A 22,249-nucleotide genomic window follows, 5' to 3' on the forward strand; every position below is an offset into this window, starting at 1 on the left:
TGTAAATTTGGTATTTTTTTAAATAAAAATGAAAAATACTTACTAAAATTTACCACTATCATGAAGTACAATGTGTCACAAGAAAACAATCTCAGAATGGCTTGGATAAGTAAAAGCATCCCAAAGTTATTACCACATAAATTGACAATTTCCAAAAAACAGCCTGGTCCTTAAGGTGAATAATGGAAGGATCCTGAAGGGGTTAAATTAAAAAAAGCGTAAAAAAAATGCACAATTTTTCAACTGAAAAAATGCCTTTCAATTGAAAAAAAATAAATAAAATAAAATCCCCTCCATATATTTGATATCACTGCATCCGTAATGACCCGCACTATCCAATTATTCCACATGGTGATTTGCTGCTTTTTGCTTACTATTTTAAAAAAGTATGATGTACATTAATAAGTGCCTTGTAATAACTGTGTCTACATTATAAATACTGTTTGCTGTAGTGAGACAACTCCTTTAAGGCCAAAATCAGGCTGGTCACTAAGAGATGAAAATATGCATAGAATATAAAACAGCAGCGTGCCAAAAGTTCATCATTAGACTGGTGGGAATGTTGAGAAATGAAGACTGTGGCAATAGGATTGTTACCATCCTGTTCCTAATGTGGAAATAGCAGAAAGGAGAAGTTGTGGAGAACAGAAGTGCGAGGAGTGAGATCTGTGAGTATCCTGCGGATTAATATTAATAATAAGAGATTATTGCATCTTGTATTATCTTTCTGGGTGTTTGTGCTCGGTTATATTATATATTACACAGGTCTTTCCGAGCTGATATTAAATCAATGTTACATATGTAATGTCTTATGAGCATTTGTCAAGCCGTTCAAGACAAAAGACATGAGATCATCTTGGCAGTTCATGTTAATTATATGAGACATTGGGAGGTAAAAAGTAACCAGGCAGCTCTGGAAGCCTCATGGTTAGGGCTCATTCACACGACCGTATGAATGGGTCCGCATCCGTTCCCAATTTTGCAGAATAGGTGTGTACTCATTCATTTCAACAGGGCCACAAAAGATGTGGACAGCATACCTTGTGTTGTCCGTATCCGTTGTTCCATGGCCACAGCAAAGAATATAGATCATGTCCTATTCTTGTCCGCTATCGCCGACAAGAATAGGCATTTTTTGTATATAGCGCTGGCCGGTATCCGTGTTTTGTGGATCTGCAATTTGCATACCTCAAAATACAGCACGGTCGTGTGAATGCACCCTTGAAAGAAAAATGGGATCACAAATAATCTAAAGTGAATCTACAGTCATTTTTCAAGCATTCATAGGGTTAAAGAAGAGGTTATTTCACTAACTGATATAAGAGTGGCACCAACTGCACAATAAATGCTGGATGCCCAATCCCAGCCCAAATGTTAAAGGGGTTCTGCACTTTGTTTAAACTGATGATCTATCCTCTGGATAGATCATCAGCTTCTGATCGGCGGGGGTCCGACACCCGGGACCCCCGCCGATCAGCTGTTTGAGAAGGCAGCGGCGCTCCAGCAGCGCCGCGGCCTTCTTACTGTTTACCGCTGGCCGAGTGACGTCACGACTTGTATCAACTGGCTTGGGGCGGGGCTAAGCTCCATTCAAGGGAACGGAGCTTAGCCGCGCCCAGGCCAGTGATACTAGTCGTGACGTCACTGGGCCTGCAGTAAACAGTTAGAAGGCCGCGGCGCTGCTGGAGCGCCGCTGCCTACTCAAACATCTGATCGGCGGGGGTCCCGGGTGTCGGACCCCCGCCGATCAGATGCTGATGATCTATCCAGAGGATAGATCATCAGTTTAAACAAAGTGCAAAACCCCTTTAAGTCTAGTGTTGTCACGGACGTTCCCGTCGCAGGTACCAGGAGATCAGAGAGACTGGCAACTCGTGGGTTAAATTGACAAATTCCCTGTGGATCTAGTTGTGTCGGTGTTTTGGTGAATGCCACACCCTTTGCTTCAGGTTTTGCTTGTTGGTAAATCACCTTTCCCATAAGTAGCAGCTTCTCACTCTTGGAGGTGCGGTTTATAGAATTTCTTCCTACCTTCTAACTAGCTGATCGGTTGTACTCTGTGGTGCTTCTGGAGTTGCCAGTTTTCTACTTTCAGCTAAGTATGTCTTATCTTATTGTATTATGTTTGTTATATTCCCTGTTGTTTGTATCTGGGACTGAGACAGAGACTTCCATTCGTCCATCTGGGGAGGAATGGGTTGTTTCTGGTCCTAACCTCATTCCAGGGCCTTATAGGGCTATAAGGGCCTAGGTATACAGCATATGAATATTACTACCTTCAAGGTCTATTCATATTAATAGGTAGTTAGGGCCCGGATTTGGATTGTTTAGGAGGTGACCTGTTCCTCCCCTAATTTCCAGGCCCAGTTACTGTTCCCCTTCCCTCGTGTGTTTAGTGTGGAGTTTCCCCCCCCCCACACTGATCGTGACAAGTGTTGAGCAAATTGATCCGGACAAAGTGGAATTTGATCCGAATTTCAGTTAAAATTTGATTTCCAGTCAAGCCGAAACTCCTCGTGCTTTGTGGTAGCAAATCGATTTTCCCTGAAATGGCGGCAATAAAAAGAAAAAAAAATCATACTTTCCACATACGGGAAGAGATGGCTGCCGCCATCTTGATTGAAGATCTCACACAAAACTCGTGCGTGGTGACTTATGACTCAACTCACGGGCCATGTGAGATTTTGTTCTAGATCTTCAATCAAGATGAAGGTGGCCTGCTCTTCACGAACAAATGGATGAGGGTATATATGATTTTATAAAAAAAATTAAAATTTTTTACACTGTATTATTGCTATGAGATGCCATGATTAGCTATGAACACTGCATCTGAGGGACACAATCACGCGGGGGGGGGGGGGGGGGGGAGGTATTGGGGCAGCGCAACAGAGATCCCTGTCATTGCACCCACTAGTCACAAAGAATTATGTTTCGTGACAAAGTAATTCGTCTCAAGGCAGTTTTTGGGGAAAATTCAGCGAAGTAACCAAATCAAATTCATCAATAGTTTGTTCATCGTTAAATCCATCATCCAATGTATAGTTGCTCTGGTTCTCATGTGAACATCAGTCTGCTGCCTTTAAATACTGCATATATTCATTACTAAGATACTATAAGTCATCTTTCACACGACCGTATGGCTCTTTCAGTGATTTGCAGTCTGTTTTTCACGGATCAGTTGTTCGGTTTTTTGTTTCCGTTTTGATTCTGTTTCTGTTCCATTTTTCCGTTCCGATTTTCCATATGGCATATACAGTATACAGTAATTACATAGCAAAAATTGGGCTGGGCATAAAATACACTGCTCAAAAAAATAAAGGGAACACTTAAACAACACAATGTAACTCCAAGTCAATCACACTTCTGTGAAATCAAACTGTCCACTTAGGAAGCAACACTGAGTGACAATCAATTTCACATGCTGTTGTGCAAATGGGATAGACAACAGGTGGAAATTATAGGCAATTAGCAAGACACCCCCAATAAAGGAGTGGTTCTGCAGGTGGTGACCACAGACCACTTCTCAGTTCCTATGCTTCCTGGCTGATGTTTTGGTCACTTTTGAATGCTGCCGGTGCTTTCACTCTAGTGGTAGCATGAGACGGAGTCTACAACCCACACAAGTGGCTCAGGTAGTGCAGCTTATCCAGGATGGCACATCAATGCGAGCTGTGGCAAGAAGGTTTGCTGTGTCTGTCAGCGTAGTGTCCAGAGCATGGAGGCGCTACCAGGAGACAGGCCAGTACATCAGGAGACGTGGAGGAGGCCGTAGGAGGGCAACAACCCAGCAGCAGGACCGCTACCTCCGCCTTTGTGCAAGGAGGAACAGGAGGAGCACTGCCAGAGCCCTGCAAAATGACCTCCAGCAGGCCACAAATGTGCATGTGTCTGCTCAAACGGTCAGAAACAGACTCCATGAGGGTGATATGAGGGTCCGACGTCCACAGGTGGGGGTTGTGCTTACAGCCCAACACCATGCAGGACGTTTGGCATTTGCCAGAAAACACCAAGATTGGCAAATTCGCCACTGGCGCCCTGTGCTCTTCACAGTTGAAAGCAGGTTCACACTGAGCACATGTGACAGACGTGACAGAGTCTGGAGACGCCGTGGAGAACGTTCTGCTGCCTGCAACATCCTCCAGCATGACCGGTTTGGCATTGGGTCAGTAATGGTGTGGGGTGGCATTTCTTTGGAGGGCCGCACAGCCCTCCATGTGCTCGCCAGAGGTAGCCTGACTGCCATTAGGTACCGAGATGAGATCCTCAGACCCCTTGTGAGACCATATGCTGGTGCGGTTGGCCCTGGGTTCCTCCTAATGCAAGACAATGCTAGACCTCATGTGGCTGGAGTGTGTCAGCAGTTCCTGCAAGACGAAGGCATTGATGCTATGGACTGGCCCGCCCGTTCCCCAGACCTGAATCCAATTGAGCACATCTGGGACATCATGTCTCGCTCTATCCACCAACGTCACGTTGCACCACAGACTGTCCAGGAGTTGGCAGATGCTTTAGTCCAGGTCTGGGAGGAGATCCCTCAGGAGACCGTCCACCACCTCATCAGGAGCATGCACAGGAGTTGTAGGGAGGTCATACAGGCACGTGGAGGCCACACACACTACTGAGCCTCATGTTGACTTGTTTTAAGGACATTACATCAAAGTTGGATCAGCCTGTAGTGTGTTTTTCCACTTTAATTTTGAGGGTGACTCCAAATCCAGACCTCCATGGGTTAAAAAATTTGATTTCCATTTTTTTTTTTTGTGTGATTTTGTTGTCAGCACATTCAACTATGTAAAGAACAAAGTATTTCAGAAGAATATTTAATTAACTCAGATCTAGGATGTGTTATTTTTGTGTTCCCTTTATTTTTTTAAGCAGTGTATATCGTCAATAGATGGTTCCGCAAAAACAGAACAGATACGGAAGACATACGAATGCATTTCTGTATGTGCTCTGTTTTTTTTGTGGACCCATTGACTAGAATGGAGCCACGGAACGTGATTTGCGGGCAATAATAGGACATGTTCTATCTTTCATAGGAACGGAAAAAGGGAAACGGAATACATACGGAGTACATTCTGTTTTTTTTGCGGAACCATTGAAATGAATGGTTCCGTATACGGACCGTATACGAAACTCAAAAAACGGCCCGTAAACAGAAAAAAAAAAGATCATGTGAAAGAGGCCTAAGACATACTGTATACAATGGTTATGGCTCCATTCACACGTCCACAAAATGGGTCCGCATCCATTCCACAATTTTGCGGAACGGGTGCGGACCCATTTATTTTCAATGGGGCCGGAATGTGCTGTCCGCATCCGCATTTGCGGATCCGCACTTCCGCATCTGTGCTTCCGTTTCCGCCAAACAAATAGCGGAATGCACATTGCCGGTGTCCGTGTTTTGTGGATCCGCAATTTGCGGATCTGCAAAACACTTACGGACGTGTGAATGGACTCTAAGATTAAATGAGGGTCCATTCACACGTCCGTAAGTGTTTTGCGGATCCGCAAATTGCGGATCCGCTAAACACGGACACCGGCAATGTGCATTCCGCAATTTGCGGACCGCACATCACCGGCACTATAATAGAAAATGCCTAATCTTGTCCGCAATTGCGGACAAGAATAGGACATGTTCTATTTTTTTGCGGAAACGGAAGCACGGATGCGGAAGTGCGGATCCGCAAATGCGGATGCGGACAGCACATTCTGGACCCATTGAAAATGAATGGGTCTGCACCCGTTCCGCAACATTGCGGAACGGATGCAGACCCATTTTGCGGACGTGTGAATGGACCCTGAGACATGTACAAGGATTAAAGTTTTTTTTTTCCCATGTGTAATGAAAAAAAATGTAAATCAGATATCACACATTACATAACATCCTCTTTCTAAGGCTACATGCACACGACCGTATGTGTTTTGCGGTCCGTATGCCATCCTTTCTTTTCTTTTTGTGGATCCCTTGTAACAATACCTAAAACGAACAAGACTAGGACATGTTAATTTTTTTTGGCGGGGCTACGGAACGGACATACGGATGCAGTTTGCTCTGGTTTATTTATCTCAGGCGGTTTGTCTATTTTTAAAGGGAGTTGTACAGTGAATTCTGAATCCGGAAATAAAATAGGCTTATAATAAAATAATATATGTATTAAGGCAGATTGCCTGGATTTGTGGGAGGGGCTGAGGTCCGCCTCCAGCCTATTTAGGGCACTCCCCTTACCTGGCTCCTGCATCATTGAGGTCTGAGCTTTTGAGAGAGGAGGTCGCTTGTGGAGTCCCTGGAGAGTTACCTACGAGTCGCTGGATTTCTGGGAGTTTTCGTTGCCATCCGTTTTGGATTTGGAGCATTTCGGTTCTATTTTTTCCGGCTTCACTCGGTTCACTGTGGGTCACGTTTGCCCGTTAGACTGCGAGTCATCCATACGGTGCAGCCGGGGCCTCACGGTTGCCCCCTGTACTGGTTCAATTCATTTCACCAAACGCTGCACCAATGTCACTGTTTTCTCGTACAAATCACCAGTATTTCTTTTCTGTCACGCCTTGTTCATGCTCAATTTGTCCACACCGTACCACTATTCCGGTCGGCCCCCCTGCGACAAGCATGCAGTCGTTTTCTTGGGCAATCCCCCATTTCTGTTCATTTCATTTCACCAAACGCTGCACTAATGTCACGGCTTTCTCGCACAAGTCACCAGCATTTCATTTCTGTCATGTCTTGTTCATGCATAAGTTATCTGCACCGTATCACCACTCCGGTCAACACCCCTGCGGCATGCGGGCAGTGGTTTTCTGAGTCATCCATACGGTACAGCCGGGGCGCGCGGTTGCCCCCTGTACCGGTTCATTTCATTCATCAAACGCGCACCAATGTCACGGATTTTTCATACAAGTCACCTGTATTCATTTCTGTCACGCCTGTTCATGCACAATTTGTTCACAACCATACCACCATTCTGGTCAACAGCTCTGCAGCAGGCGGCCAATGGTTCCTGGGTTAATCCCCCATTTCGGTTTGTTTCATCTCATATACGCTGCACCAATGTCACGGCTTCTCGCATCAATCACCGGCATCTCATTTCTCTCATGTCTTATTCGGGCGTCTTCCCACAGTACTAACACTCCAGTCAGCACTGGTGGTTCCGGGCTCATTCCCCATTTCTGGGTCAGTTCATATCACCCCACATCATCCACATTCATGCCCCCCCCCCCTCCCTACTCATGTTCATGTGCACCTGGTACACCCTCCATTCATGTCCGCCTCCACTGGGCATACCGCCACAAGCATCCCCTCCCCACCGCCTCCTTCCTGTTCCGCCGCTCCTCCTGCCGGCCGCGTCCCGGTGCCTGCCCCTGTACCATTCCATTTCACAATCATTTCACTCATGTCACGGTTTCTCGCTCACAAGTCACTTGCATTTCATGTCTGTCGTGCCTTTTACGAGGCACAAGGGACACGACCACACAGCAGCCCTACTCCAGTCACCACCCTGCAGCAAGCCAGCCCAGGTTATTGTTCCTGGGTTTCCTCCCATTCCAGTTCAGCAAACCACCCTGCAACTCACTTACATTCATGGCCCCCCCCCCCTTTCATGTCACAGCAGGGCCCAAAAAAAAAAAATCACACACTTGCTCACATGACCTTGCGCAGCTGAAAGGGCCACACTGCTCACACCCTCGCACGCACGCTGCTTCAGACATCCCCTCCCCACCACCTCCTGCCTGTTGCCGCTCCTCCTGCCGCGCGGCCTATGGTGCCCGGCCGCGTCCCGGGGCCTGGTATGCGCATGCGCGGCCGGGGTTCTGCGCATGAGCGGCGATTTCGTCGGCGCATGCGCGGTGTCCCGGCGGCCGTAGGGGGGACTCCGGACGAATGGGTTCACAAATAAATGGCTTTCATTTCACATGCTCCAAATGTCACTCCTCACAAACAGTCACAAATCTTCCAAGTATGTTCCACATGATTCACTTTCACTTCACCTACACGTTCATGCCCCCCCCCCGGTCATTTACGTGCGCAGTCACGGGGGCCAGCGGCGGTGCAACCTGCACACCCCCCATTCATTTCACCTCCACTGGGCTCACCGCTGCCCTGACATCCCCTCCCCACCACCGCCTGCCTGGTTACCGCTCCTCCTGCCGCGCGGCCGATAGCGCCCGGCCGCGTCCTGGTGCCTGGTCTGTGCGTGCGCGGCCGGGGTTCTGCGCATGCGCGGCGATTCCGTCGGCGCGTGCGCGGTATCCCGGCGGCCGTGCGCGCCGCATCTGTTGCGGGGGGCCGCCGTCGGACGGCAGGGGAGCCTTCCAGCACGCCCCTCCAGTCATACACACCCCAGCAGCCCCAATAAAAGAAAGGGAAACGCCATCTAACACCTTAGGAATAAACATGGAAGATCATGAGCCAGGCCCTCCTGTCCAAAATCATGCATGATCTTATAAATACTCGTCTGGCTGGAAGGGCATAATTTCCCATACGCACTCACCGGCAAGTGACTGTCTCAAAGGGGTTCTTCACCTTTTTGTTAACGATGATCTACCCTCCGGATGGGTCATCAGAGAAAAAAAAAAAAAATAAAAAAATAAAAATAAATAAATAAATAAATCAATCAATAATGGAAGCACTGGGGGGGAGGAGTTATCGTCTGGTCATCCAAAAAAAAAAAAAAAAAAAAACAGCCCCCACACATAAACATAAACCCACCACTTTGCCCCAGGGTCACAAAATAAATAAATAAATAAAAATAAATAAATAAATAATAAAAAAAAAAATATATATATATATATATATATAAAGGGAAACCCGCCATATAGTCCATGGCCACACGTTCCACCATAAAAAAAAAAAAAAAAAACGGGAAATCCGTACAGTCCGCACGATCACACGCTCCGCCACGTAATAAATCACAGGCCTCATTTCGCACATCACCCACACAGGCGCTGCATTATTGCATATTCACGTTATGATCCTCTCGGGTCATGCTAATGTTTATACCACAGTCCACTCTCGTCATACTACTTTCTGTTACCAGGTACGTACACCTGCTCTTAAACGATTTTCTCCTTACATTTCGGATGGTCCCGTTACTAAAAAAAAAAAAAAAAAAAACAGAATTAAAGGACACAGACCTATACGTTCCATTGGATTGCAAAACGCACATTCCCACTTGTGCATGGCCATGCGCCACGCGCTGGTCTCTTCTCACACCAGGCGCAAGCTATCATTTCATGAACAACCGTCATGATCCTCCGGGTCATGCATATGTACCATGTACATTGTCACATTTCATCACACTATTTTATGTGTACCCTCCCCCTTTTTCAGGCGGTCAACCTATATTGTATTTTGCACTACCGTGTATCCGGAGAATTTTTTCTTACCACCAGGTACGTTCACCTGCTCATTTAACAAAAGTCTTCCTTACATTTCGAATGATCCCGTTAGGGTCAGTGTGCTGACTTTAGGGGCACCATCATCCCACTAGGTTACCCCCTTCTTGGCTTCGCCAGCAGTTAGTGGTCCCGCGAGGCCGACACCCCGCCTTAAACGTACAGAGGCACCCGCCCAACGCGCCACCTCGTTAGTAAGCCGCCTCGCGTGTTGCATAGAGAGGGCCTCACCTGTCACTCCCTTCCCCTAGTCCTGTCTTACAGTCACCGAGAGGCCAACGCTCCTGCCACTACCACAAGTGGCCTCATTAACCCCTCGCGCCAAATCATAGGTAGAGCCTCTCAAGCCGCTTGGCAAATTAGCAGGGCCTCATCTGTCACCATGCAAGTATAATTTTTTCGCCATTCGGCCTAGCTAGCTTGCCAGCACGATCCTGTGTTTCCCCAAGCTAATCAACTGTTTTGTTTTACCATGTCTCTGGAAGGGATAGAGAACTTCTCTCTACCTGGCACCCCTGCTAGATCCGACACTGCTACCCAGGGAGACGGTCTAGCCAGTCCAGCACCCATCAGATCCTGGACAATCCCGCGCATAACGACGGAGTTAAGGTGACGGCTTGTTCCCTTCCCCGCCACGGCGAGGAGAGCAGAGCTTTTCCGGCTGCTGCGCACACCAATCGATAACAGGGAGGCAGGGGAAGGACCTAGCCAGTCCAGCACAGGGGATATACATACCATGCTGTCCTCTCTAAATGTCTTCCATGTCTAAAGTCAACGCCAGGTTGGAATCGGTCACCGCGACCCTCTCCCTGGCAGGGCCACCACCGGCAGCGTCACCGGCCGGATTGCCAGTGATCACGTCGACCGTTAGCCTGGAGGACCAAGAAGTCAGCCCGGCGCACTTAATACCGGAGGAGGAACCTGGGGTACCCGTCGCCACCAAGAAGACAGAAGGGCCAGACACGGTCATCACCTTTCCTGGGTACCCAGTTGGATTCAGCCTCAATGCAAGCCAGTTTGCCATCCGGGAAGATCCAGGACATACTCGCCCACATAGACAACTACCTTCAACTCAGCACCAGCAGCCGCAAAGAACGGCAGTCCCTGCTGGGCTCCCTGATCTTTGCCATGCACATCCACCTCTGGGTCGCTCATTTATATCACGGCTTCTGCACCTCCCCCCTTTTTTCCTACACGACTCGCACGGGTTGTCCCTGGATGCCCACGCTGCGGCGGGTCTGGGCATGTGGGGGAGATTTCTGTCCACCTGGAATGGCGGGAGCTTGTTTCTCCCTCAGCCGTCGGACTCTTCCCCCTCTATCTGGTCAGATGCGGCATCTACCACAGGCTTCGCGGCCATTTTTGGGAACGATTGGCTGTGGGGCAGCTGGCCTCCTGCGGTCCGGGGTTTGGAGAGATTCTCCACTGCCTCAGCACTTTTAAGATCTACCCCATCGTGGCGGCTGCCGTGGCGTGGGGTCATTCATGGGCAAACATGTCGGTCCGGTGCTATTCAGACAACCATACGACCTGCCAGTTCATCAACAGGATCGTTCCAAATCTCTCACAATCGTGAGGTTTCTGCGGAGACTTCCTTGGTTGGCCACTTGCAATAATTTCTTCTTACATTGTTTCCATGTCCCGGGGGGTGTGCAATACGGCAGCTGACAATCTGTCTCGCGTCAAATTTCAGGCATTTCATCAAGCTCTCCCATCAGCGTCACCCACGGCCTCCATCACTCCATCATTTCAAACAGCTCATTCTGGATTAGAAGGCATCATGCGGCATAGCCAGTCTTTGTCCCACTTAGCACTATCAGACAATACACATAGAACATACGACAGAGCGTTCACACTATTCAACAGGTTCCTGTTGGAACACAACATCACGCACCCTTTTGTCATGACGTCTCTTCCGGGGTTGGCTTCTTTTGCCACCTCAAACTCAAATGTCATACAACACCATCAAACTATATCTCACCGGCATTTCAACATCATATGCTAATCATACACCCCAATAACATCAGCTTCATGTCCTCGCACCAGATCAAATCCATACTCAGAGGATTCAGGAAACGGAACCCGCACGTCCAGCCCAGAGGCTACCCATAATCAATCATATCTTCAAAGCATTATCCGACTTACTGGACGCCACGCCTCTTGAAACAGATACCAACTCCATCATCAAAACAGCATTTACTTGGCCTTCTACGGATTCCTGAGTTCCGGGAAATTCACTACAGCCTCCACGACCCGAACCTCACCTTGTCTTCTTGTCACCCACGTGTCAAAACACATGGTTCACTACATCCTGTCCTTACCTCACTCCAAGAATAGTCAGCACTTACCCGTCAACATTTCATATTACCCCACGCACAACAGATGGTGTCCAGTCAGGGTCCTGGATGCTTACAATCAGCGTCACAAGTTCTACCCTCTCAACCGCTACTTCAACTACATGGTTCGGTACTCACCACCACCACCTTCATGACCCATGCCGGGTCATCCCTCACACAACTAGGCCTCAACGCAGCCAACTACTCAGGGCACTCCTTTCGCATTGGAGCCACGTTCACGGCCTCCAGTGCCAACATCCTCACTCATGTCATCAGGGAATTGGGGCGCTGGGAGTCATCCGCTTACGCGCAATACATTCCCAATCCAACACAAGAGTTAAGAGTGGCTTTCCAAAACATGTCGGGTCAAGCTATTGATACAGCAATTGGCTACAATAAACTGGTTTATTTCCATTTTTGCCCTCTTCTTTCTCAGGCCTACCTCATCCTCGGTTTCGGCACACCACAACCGACTGCACTCATTCCCTGCTTTCCCAGGGCTCTTCACTGTACTACCGTAAGCCCCTTACACAAGTATTAAGGCAGATTGCCTGGATTTGTGGGAGGGGCTGAGGTCCGCCTCCAGCCTATTTAGGGCACTCCCCTTACCTGGCTCCTGCATCATTGAGGTCTGAGCTTTTGACCCTCCCACCACTCCACTCATTTACAACTCATTTCTTCCATATCTTTTCCTTGGGTAGGCCCTCTTCTTTCTCAGGCCTACCTCATCCTCGGTTTCGGCACACCACAACCGACTGCACTCATTCCCTGCTTTCCCAGGGCTCTTCACTGTACTACCGTAAGCCCCTTACACAAATATATATATATCAGTACCAACTTCAGATTCCTGTTTTAAAATGTTTTTAAAGTCGTAGAAACAAAGGCCAAAGTCTTGCTCATACATTTTAATGCTATAAGGAGACAGATCTCCATACAGCATAAAAAACCAAATTGGGAAAGATATCGACTTTGGATCTTGGATTCACTCACCCCTATTGCCCACCTCCACATTATAATCTGTATGGTATATAATTCTTGCATATTCTTCTAATTTGTTATTTATAAGTGGATGAAGTTTGGTTTTATGAGGGGATTATTTTGAGGTGAAAAATATTTTATTGGTATTCATGATTTTATCAGATTGAACAAGTGGCACAATCTGGTCCAGATTTTAGAGAAGACATCATGGTCTTTATAAGTAAGAAGTAGAGAGATAGATATTAAAAGACAAATATGAGAAGATAGATGGAGATATAGATTATTATGTACAGTGGGTAGATATGACTTTTCTGTTCTTTCAAGACATAAATTAAGGTCTAATTTATTTCACAGCATCTACAGAACATCTATAAATGAATACACAGAAAAGAAATTAGAAGTTCTTTGAAATATCAAGATAATGCACAATAAGGACAGTATCATGGGGGTCAGTCTCATGGTTTTCTTGTTTTTCTTCTGCAAAGGTAAGCTTAACATACTGATATCTAAGATAGAGATGAGCAAATCAATTTTGAATTAATCAGATTTGCTACAAATTTCCCCAAATTCTGCTGGCAACCGTATCCGAAATGTTAGCGATTTACTTCAGAAGAATCATGCAAAACGTCGCCCACGTCATTTTATAGTAAAAAAAAATGGTGCAAAAATAGATAGGAGGGATGAAGTTGGAGGATCACATGACCCTGAGAGGGAGGGGCCTTGTGCTGATTGGCTCAGAGGCAGAAAGACAGCCTGTCAGCCTATCAGGGGGCAGGATTCTGGCAGGTCTTTTGTCTCAGAATGCTATAGAAGTCATTCTGTGGGCAGTTTGAGATCTTAGAGCATGTGTGTTGGCTGTGTCTGCCCAAAAAGCTATTACAGACAGAAGCTATAGGGACATACCATATTTTTTACACAATAATAAACACCTAGGATTTGGTGGAGAAAAATAAGAAAAAAATATCAGAGCAGACCCCTAAATCAAACCCCCATTCTTCATCAGACCCTCATCAGACCCCTAATCCTCATCAGACCCCAAATCAGACCCCTCAACTTCCATCAGCCTTGGATCACACTCCCCAGCCTCCATCAGCCTCCCATCAGACCCCCAGCCTCCATCAGCCTCAGATCAGCCCTCCAGTCTCCATCAGACTCAGATCAGACCCCCAATCAGCCTCGGATTGGACCTCACAGCCTAGATCAGCCCCCATCAGACTCAGAATAGACCCCCAGTCAGACCCTATCAGCCTCTAATTGGATCCTCACAGCCGCACTCGACCTCAGATCGCTCCCCCCAGCCTCATCAGACCTAAGAACAGACATTTAAATAAATAACTAAATAAACTTACCTCGCTTTCTCCGGGTGGTGCCCCAAATCTAGGACTCGCCACTCCATTGCTTCTTCCGGGTCCCGCTGTGTACTGTGATCTCACGTTCACAGAGTAAGGTCATAGTGCACATAGGCGCGCACTATGTTCTGCAGCTCTGCGTGATCAGGACACCACAACAGGACCCAGAAGAAGACCAGGGGAGGTGGTTCCTCCTGCCTGCTAATGACTGCTTCCATAATCATTATTATTCAGACTATAAGATGCACTGCCACTTTTTCACCCATTTTTGGAGGGCGAAAAAGAGCATCTTATAGTCTGAAAAATACGGTAATTAGATAAATTAGATGGTTATGGAAACCTTTGTGCATGAAAAATCAATAAACTCATATCTTACAAAAATGCAGCAGAAAATGAAAATTGCACTTTTTTGTTTGTTTTTTGGATTACGCTTCCCTTCTTATGCTCTCTATGCACACTATTTTTCTGTGCAACAAAGACTTCCCCATCTGTCAACATCTCTGTGGCTTATGTGATACATGTAATAACTGATATGTAATAATGTCATCCATTATGCTTCAACAGGTATCACAGGCCAGGTAATGCGCTATACTATTGATGTGGCTTCCAGTGTCAGAGTACAGGAGGGTCTTTGCGTCACGATTCCTTGTAACTTCACAGCTGACGGTAGAAATACATTCAGTAATTCCTCTGGATACTGGAAACATCTCAATTCATTTTCTACTGTAGCCACTAATGATAAATCCAGTGCTGGGCGAAAACCAAACTTCCGTCTGAGGGGAAATCCAGATTCTGGAGACTGCACCCTGACCATAACTGATGCCAGGAGAGAAGATATGGGGGTATATTTCTTCAGATTTGAAGATTACAAAGCCGGAGGAGTGAGATTTAGTTATATCACTAAAGTAACCAACATTTCTGTGACTGGTAAGTGTGAGTGAATGTGCAGTAACAATCTGATATTATGCGATTCCTAGTTTGGACATTTCTATAGAATTGACTTCCAGTGTCAGGGTACAGGAGGATCTTAGTGTCATCCACCTTTACAGCTGACAGTAGAAAAACATTCAGCAATTCCTTTGTATACTGAAAACATCTCAGTCCATAATATAATGTAGCCATTAAAGATAATTCCAGTGCTGTACAAAACCAAAAAAATCTATTTGATGGGAATTCCAGGAACTGAAGACTGCACCCTGACCATAACTGATGCCAGGAGAGAAGATGAGAAGATATACAGCAGTGCTTGAAAGTTTGTGAACCGTTCAGAATGGTCTATATTTCTGCATAAATATGACCTAAAACTACACCAGATTTAGACTTGGTCATTTATTTATTGAGGAAAACAATCCAATATCACCTGTCAATAGAGATAAGCGAACCAGTCGAGATATGTTTCAGGTTAGGTTCGCCAATTTTATTTTAAAAAAGTTTGGTTCAGACCCAAATCTGTTCAGGCAGAACTGAAGTTGCTCCAATTGCCCTGAAAAATGGTATATAACACCCTCTAGCCTCTTAGGACTCAGAATTTTTAGGAAAACATGATATCAATTTTTAGTAAATTTTTTATGATTTTTTCCCCCTCCCCAAGCTCTGGAACGCAATGACAGCAATAGTAGATTATGTGTAAGTGACACTGACATACATAGCTGCGGGTAAATATAAAATAAATTTGACGGCGTTAACATACAGCATATTTAAAAACACAGTGTCTGCACATGTCTCATGCGTCTTCATATTGCAAAGCTTCCAAAAATTGTCCCTTATTGGGGCAGATGATGTTTAAACAAACAAAGTGTTATGGGATAAAAAATAAATAAATAAAAATAAAACAGTGCATTTGGGGAACGTGATGGTTGGCAAGTATCATTAGTGGCATGATGCAGGCAGCAGCTGTACAGAGCGTGATGGTAGGTAGGCAGACAGACAGACAGAGTGGCAAGATGGGCACCAGCAGCAAGGAGAGGTCTATTGATCACATTCTGCCTGCCTGGACTGAGAGAAAAATTCTGTATTAATACAGTAATCACGTACATATGGCACCTCATGAAATTTAACCCCTCCAAAAAAAATAATATAATATTTCAAAGGTGATAACCAGTCCCCCCCCCCCCCCAAAAAAAAAATTCAAATTTCAACTGTGTTATATCACCGCCCCTGCAAACAAAATTATTACATTTCAACTGTGTGGAAAGTGAGTACACGGAAACCATCAGGCATTAGTGGCAGTGGCTTGATCCAGGCCCCAGCATTGTCTTGACTGTGAGAAAATGTATTTATTTAATTTATTTATAATTTTTTTTCATTTGTAAGCAATGACATACAGAATTTTAAAATGTCAACCGCGTGGAAAGTGAATACACATAAACTGGCATTAGTAGCATGATACAGGCCGCAGCAGCGATAATAGCCAGACAGACAGAACGAATGGCAAGATGGGGCACCTCCAGTAAGGTGAGGTGGCCAAGGTCTATACATCGAAATCAGCCGGAGGAGTGTGAAAATACACCTGAATCCAGGCTTGGTTCATTTTGGCAAAAGTGTTGTTTTGGACACTGGCGGATGACAACTTGGTCCGTTCGGGTGTCACCACGCCCTCCGCGGTGCTGAAAACCCTCTCTGAGATAACACTGGAGGCAGGGCAAGAAAGAAGATGGAGAGCATGCTGTGCCAGTGGGGGTCAGGGAACTGGATATGTGACAAAGACTGGCATAGTTTAGGTAGGCCTGAACCTGGGTGCTCAGCCAGACGCGGCACGTGGAAACATTCTCCATCATGTTGAGGAGACTAAAATGGCTGCTTCTGCTGCTCATGGTGGAGGGAGGGGAGTGACTCTGCAGGGGTAGAAGGGGGCCTCCCTTTCAGACACGCTGGTGGAATGCATTTGCTCTCCGTAAGCTGTGGCAAGCTGTGCACAGTGTTTCCTGGTAGTTGTCCTCCATTTCTTCCAGAGAAAACAATTGCCTCATTTTGCCTTGTTAGTGAGGTTCTACAAACATAGCTATCCTGTAATCATCAGACTGCTTGATGTCAACGATACACCTGTCATTGCATAAGCAAGCGAGTATACAGGTGGTCATTCTGGCCAGTGAGCCTGAGGAATGACTTCTTTCTGGCTCTGCCTCCCACTGAGACGATTGTGTGTCTTGGTCAGTGTAAACCTCATCATTGTGCTCTTGCTCCTCCATCTCTGACTCCTCTTTCTCTTGTAGCAGCAGCTCCTCATCCTATTCTTCCTCATCTTGCTGCCAAATTCCCTCTGTGTGTCCCCAACAGCTATAGGGCAGACAGCAAGATGCATTAGCTGCTTTTCTTCCTCTGTGGTCCCCTGCTGCAGGTCAGCGTCTTTTCTAAGATAAATATGAGAGGGATGACATTCTTCATGCCACAGTTGTCCCTGCTGGCATTCTTTGTGGTCTCCTCGAAGGGCTTCAGCACTCAACAGGCATCTCGGATGAGCTACCTGCTGCAGCACTGATTGCCTCACCCAGGCAGTCTGGTGGCTTGGGTGCCAATCAGCGCAAACCCCCCACTTCCTCTCAGGGTCATGTGAGAACCCTTCTTCTTCCTCCCTAATGCTTTTTTTCCTCTGACATGTGCATTAAAATGGTGCTATGCTCCATTTTAGTGGATTCATCTGAAACAAACTCGGAAAGATTTGGGTTTGTCTGCCATCTGATAAATAGCAAAGTTCAGACTGAAGTCAGTTCGGTCTGACCTGGTTCGCTCATCCTTACTAGTGTTGAGCGAAGGGAGCTTCGGATCATAGATCTGAATCACTTCAGTCAAAACTTCGTTTGAATGCTGTAGGGAGATCTGTCTCAATACAGCATTGGAATTCATTATTACTTCGGACTTCCATTTTTCAACTTGAAAACAAATCTAAAACTGGGATCTGACGTTGGCTTCATCACCTACTGGTACCTGGGTACCAAAGCTAAATTAGTTTAAAATTAGTTTTCGAACTGAATAATTGGTGTCCAAAGTTATTCAACGAAGTCTGGCGCGACTTCGGAGATAACAAATTGCACCTCGGCGGAGCCCATACATTTGCATGCTGTACGGAGATGAATCTCAGTACACCATTTAAACAAAAGGGGTCATTTACTATTCTGAAATACGCCTATATTAGGCGTATTTCAGGCGCAGATTACAGCACAATGGGTAGTTACTTTTCCCCGCTTATGCCAGGTCTAAATAAGTGGGTGTGGCATGGGCGGGGAAGGGGATAGGCCGGCAGGCCCATCTCATTTCCCATTTTCTACGCCTGTTTTAGGCATAGTAAAAGATCTGAATGTAAGACAGCTCGGAAGAACTGTGCCTCTTCATAACTCCGGCGGGTCCACTGCCAGCTATGGGGTTTATTAAAACCGGCGTCTAAAATGCTGGTTTTCATAAATGTGCCCCAAAGATTTGACCGAAGCGACTTCGGAGCTATGATCCAAAACTCATTTGCTCAACACTAATCCTTACCTTTCACATTAGCTGGTAATTCATTCAGGTGTTTTCACAATTAGATGTGAAGGGGTGACCTGTTTATTTAAAGAACAGATTCTGTCAAAGTTTGATCTTCACTACACATGTTTGTGAATGTGTATCATGGCGCAAACAAAGGAGATTTCTGTGGACCTCAGAAGAAGAGTTGTTGATGCTCATCAGGCTGGAAAACGTTAAGAAATATATATCTCTAGGAGTTTGGACTCCACCAATCCACAGTCAGGCAATTTCTTTCTAAAATGGAGGAAATTCAGGACTTTATTATCTGCCTCAGTAGTAATTGACCAACAAAGGTCACACCAAGAGCAATATTTGTAAAAGTCTGCAAGGTCACAAAATAACCTGAGGTAACCTCTAAGCAACTAATGGAGCTTCTTATATTAGCTTATGTTAATTCTCATCAGTGCACCATCAGAAGGACACTGACCAACAATGACGTGCATGGCAGTATTGCAACGAGAAAAGCATTGCTCTCCAAAAAAGAATATTGCTGCCCATTTGCAGTTTGTTAAAGATCACCTGGACAAGTACTCTTCCTATGGAGGCAGTAAGAATTAATTATTGTTCATACACAAATTTTTCATTTTGGCCTACTTTTTGTAAAATAAATAATGATACACTGTAATTTTCCAGGTATTCATCTGAAGTTTGATTTAATTAAAGACCTTCTAAGGATGTATTCCAGATTTCTTTTTTTTTATCATGTCCTCATCATACAGTATGTCAAAGACAATGTTTTTTTCCCATGACTCTCTGTGTATATATACAGTTGCAAGAAAAAGTATGTGAACCCTTTGAAATGATATGGATTTCAGCACAAATTGGTCATAAAATGTGATCTGATCTTCATCTAAGTCACAACAATAGACAATCACAGTCTGCTTAAACTAATAACACACAAATAATTAAATGTTACCATGTTTTTATTTAACACACCATGTAAACATTCACAGTGCATTTGGAAAAAGTATGTGAACCCCTAGACTAATGACATCTCCAAGAGCTAATTGGAGTGAGGTGTCAGCCAACTGGAGTTTAATGAATGAGATGAGATTGGAGGTGTTGGTTACAGCTGCCCTGCCGTATAAAAAACACACACCAGTTCTGGGTTTGCTTTTCACAAGAAGCATTGCCTGATGTGAATGATGCCTCGCACAAAAGAGCTCTCAGAAGACCTACGATTAAGAATTGTTGACTTGCATAAAGCTGGAAAGGGTTATCAAAATATCTCAAACTAAGAAGACAGGTTGGCATTAGCAGGAGCTGCTCAAACCCACATGCAGTTGTGCATATATATAGGGGAGCAAATCCTGCACTTGTGGCCCGTTGCTAATGGCAATCCCCAGCAAAATGCATACGGTGGAGGATGCCCGCGGCGAACCACAAGTACCACAATAGACATCCTACACAAGGTAACAAGTGCGGATGTTGTAATTAATATAACAATATAACAAAACAATAACAAATACAGGTGCACTCTGCGGTCTTACTAAACCCTCAAACTGATTTTAAAATTGAGAGATTAGTCAACATGTCCTACGGTGTAGAACATGTCTAAGCCCGGGCACCACGCCAAGGTTTCTCAAGTAGCCCGGCACCTAACACTCTCCTACCTGAGCCGTATGGGCGATACCAGGAGCCAGTGGGCAAATTACAGGAGCATAAGGCCGACACACAAACAGCTCACCAGTTACCTCTAGCATGTGGCCATGCTTGCAATGGGAGGAGGGAGGAGTCTGCGAGTCCCACTCAAGACTGGCTGATATGTCCCAGCCCTCACAGGTGCACCTAAATGTGGCCTGTAGATGGAAAACAGGCACATTTAAATTGGAGTTTATACACCTCCAAGAATCTATATATACAAACTAAGAAGACAGGTTGGCATTAGCAGGAGCTGCTCAAACCCACATGCAGTTGTGCATATATATAGGGGAGCAAATCCTGGTCCCGGGCTACTTGAGAAACCTTGACGTGGTGCCCGGGGTTAGACATGTTCTACACCGTAGGACATGTTGACTAATCTCTCAATTTTAAAATCAGTTTGAGGGTTTAGTAAGATTGCAGAGTGCACCTGTATTTGTTATTGTTTTGTTATATTGTTTTATCAAAATATTTCCAAAAGCCTTGCTGTTCATCAGTCCACGGTAAGACAAATTGTCTATAAATGGAGAAAGTTCAGCACTGCTGCTACTCTTCCTAGGAGTGGCTGTCCTGTAAAGATGTCTGCAAGAGCACAGAGCAGACTGCTCAATGAGGTGAAGACGAATCCTAGTGTCAGCTAAAGACTTACAAAAGTCTCTGGCATATTCTAACATCCCTGTTAGTGAATCTACGATATGTAAAACACTAAACAAGAATGGATTTCATGGGAGGAGATCACAGAGGAAGCCACTGCTGTCCAAAAAAAACATTGCTGCACGTTTACAGTTTGCACAAGAGCACCTGAATGTTCCACAGCAGTACTGGCAAAATATTCTGTGGACAGATGAAACCAGTTGAGTTGTTTAGAAGAAACACACAACACTATGTGTGGAGAAAAAGAGGCACAGCACACCAACATCAAAACCTCATCCCAACTGTGAAGTATAGTGGTGGGGGCATCATGGTTTGGGGCTGCTTTGCTGCGTCAGGGCCTGGACGGATTGCTATCATCAAAGGAAAAATGAATTTCCAAGTTTATCAAGACATTTTGCAGAAGAACTTAAGGCCATCCATCCACCAGCTGAAGCTCAACAGAAGATGGGTGTTGCAACAGGACAACGACCCAAAGCATAGAAGTAAATCAGCAACAGAATGGCTTAAACAGAAGAAAATACGCCTTCTGGAGTGGCCCAGTCAGAGTCCTGACCTCAACCCGATTGAGATGCTGTGGTATGACCTCAAGAAAGCGATTAACACCAGACATCCCAAGAATATTGCTGAACTGAAACAGTTCTGTAAAGAGGAATGGTCAAGAATTACTCCTGACCGTTGTGCACGTCTGATCTGCAACTACAGGAAACGTTTGGTTGAAGTTATTGCTGCCAAAGGAGGTTCAACCAGTTATTAAATCCAAGGGTTCACATACTTTTTCCACCTGCATTGTGAATGTTTACATGGTGTGTTCAATAAAAACATGGTAACATTTAATTATTTGTGTGTTATTAGTTTAAGCAGACTGCGATTGTCTATTGTTGTGACTTAGATGAAGATCAGATCACATTTTATGACCAATTTGTGCAGAAATCCATATCATTCCAAAGGGTTCACATACTTTTTCTTGCAACTGTATGTATATATATAAATAAATATATATATATATATATATATATATATATATATATAGTTGAATTCATAAATTTACATACACTTTAGCCACGTTTAATCCTAGTGCACATTCCCTCTCTTAGGTCAGCTGGGATCACTACTAGAACTTCAAGTTAGGATGTTCGGATGTCACTCCATTACCTTCACTTTATTTTCGTTGAGCCATTTTTCCACAACATGTATGCTTGAGGTCATTATCCACTTGGAAGACCTGTTTGCTCCCAAGATTCAACTTCCTGGCTGATATCCTCAGATGTTTCTTCAATATCTTCAGATAATTTTCCAGGTCCAGCTGCAAACTGTAACCTGTTTTTTACAGTGGTTTTGAAGCATTGAATTCTTCCTTGCTTTTCGGATCTTGTTGATACAGAAAACTTTGTCAAATTTTAC

General features: G+C 45.3%; 1 protein-coding gene across 6 annotated transcripts in view; it reads left to right on the plus strand.

The window, feature by feature from the left end:
- Positions 1-554: 554 nt before the first annotated feature.
- The window catches only part of LOC120992031 (myeloid cell surface antigen CD33-like), a 36,082-nt gene continuing 14,387 nt past the window's right edge, over positions 555-22,249 (plus strand). For 5 of the 6 annotated variants that reach the window (XR_005776901.1, XM_040420795.1, XM_040420808.1 and 2 more), the window contains exons 1-3: positions 555-668; positions 13,062-13,192; positions 14,621-14,983. Coding sequence is in view for 5 of the 6 variants with exons in the window: in XM_040420795.1 (XP_040276729.1) it covers positions 13,129-13,192; positions 14,621-14,983 (427 nt within the window). In the remaining variant the exon portion in view is untranslated. The remainder of the gene's footprint in view (positions 669-13,061; positions 13,193-14,620; positions 14,984-22,249) is intronic. The other variant, XM_040420800.1, reaches the window with a different exon arrangement.

Source organism: Bufo bufo, chromosome 1, assembly GCF_905171765.1.
Source record: "Bufo bufo chromosome 1, aBufBuf1.1, whole genome shotgun sequence".
NCBI classification, from domain to species: Eukaryota; Metazoa; Chordata; class Amphibia; order Anura; family Bufonidae; genus Bufo; species Bufo bufo.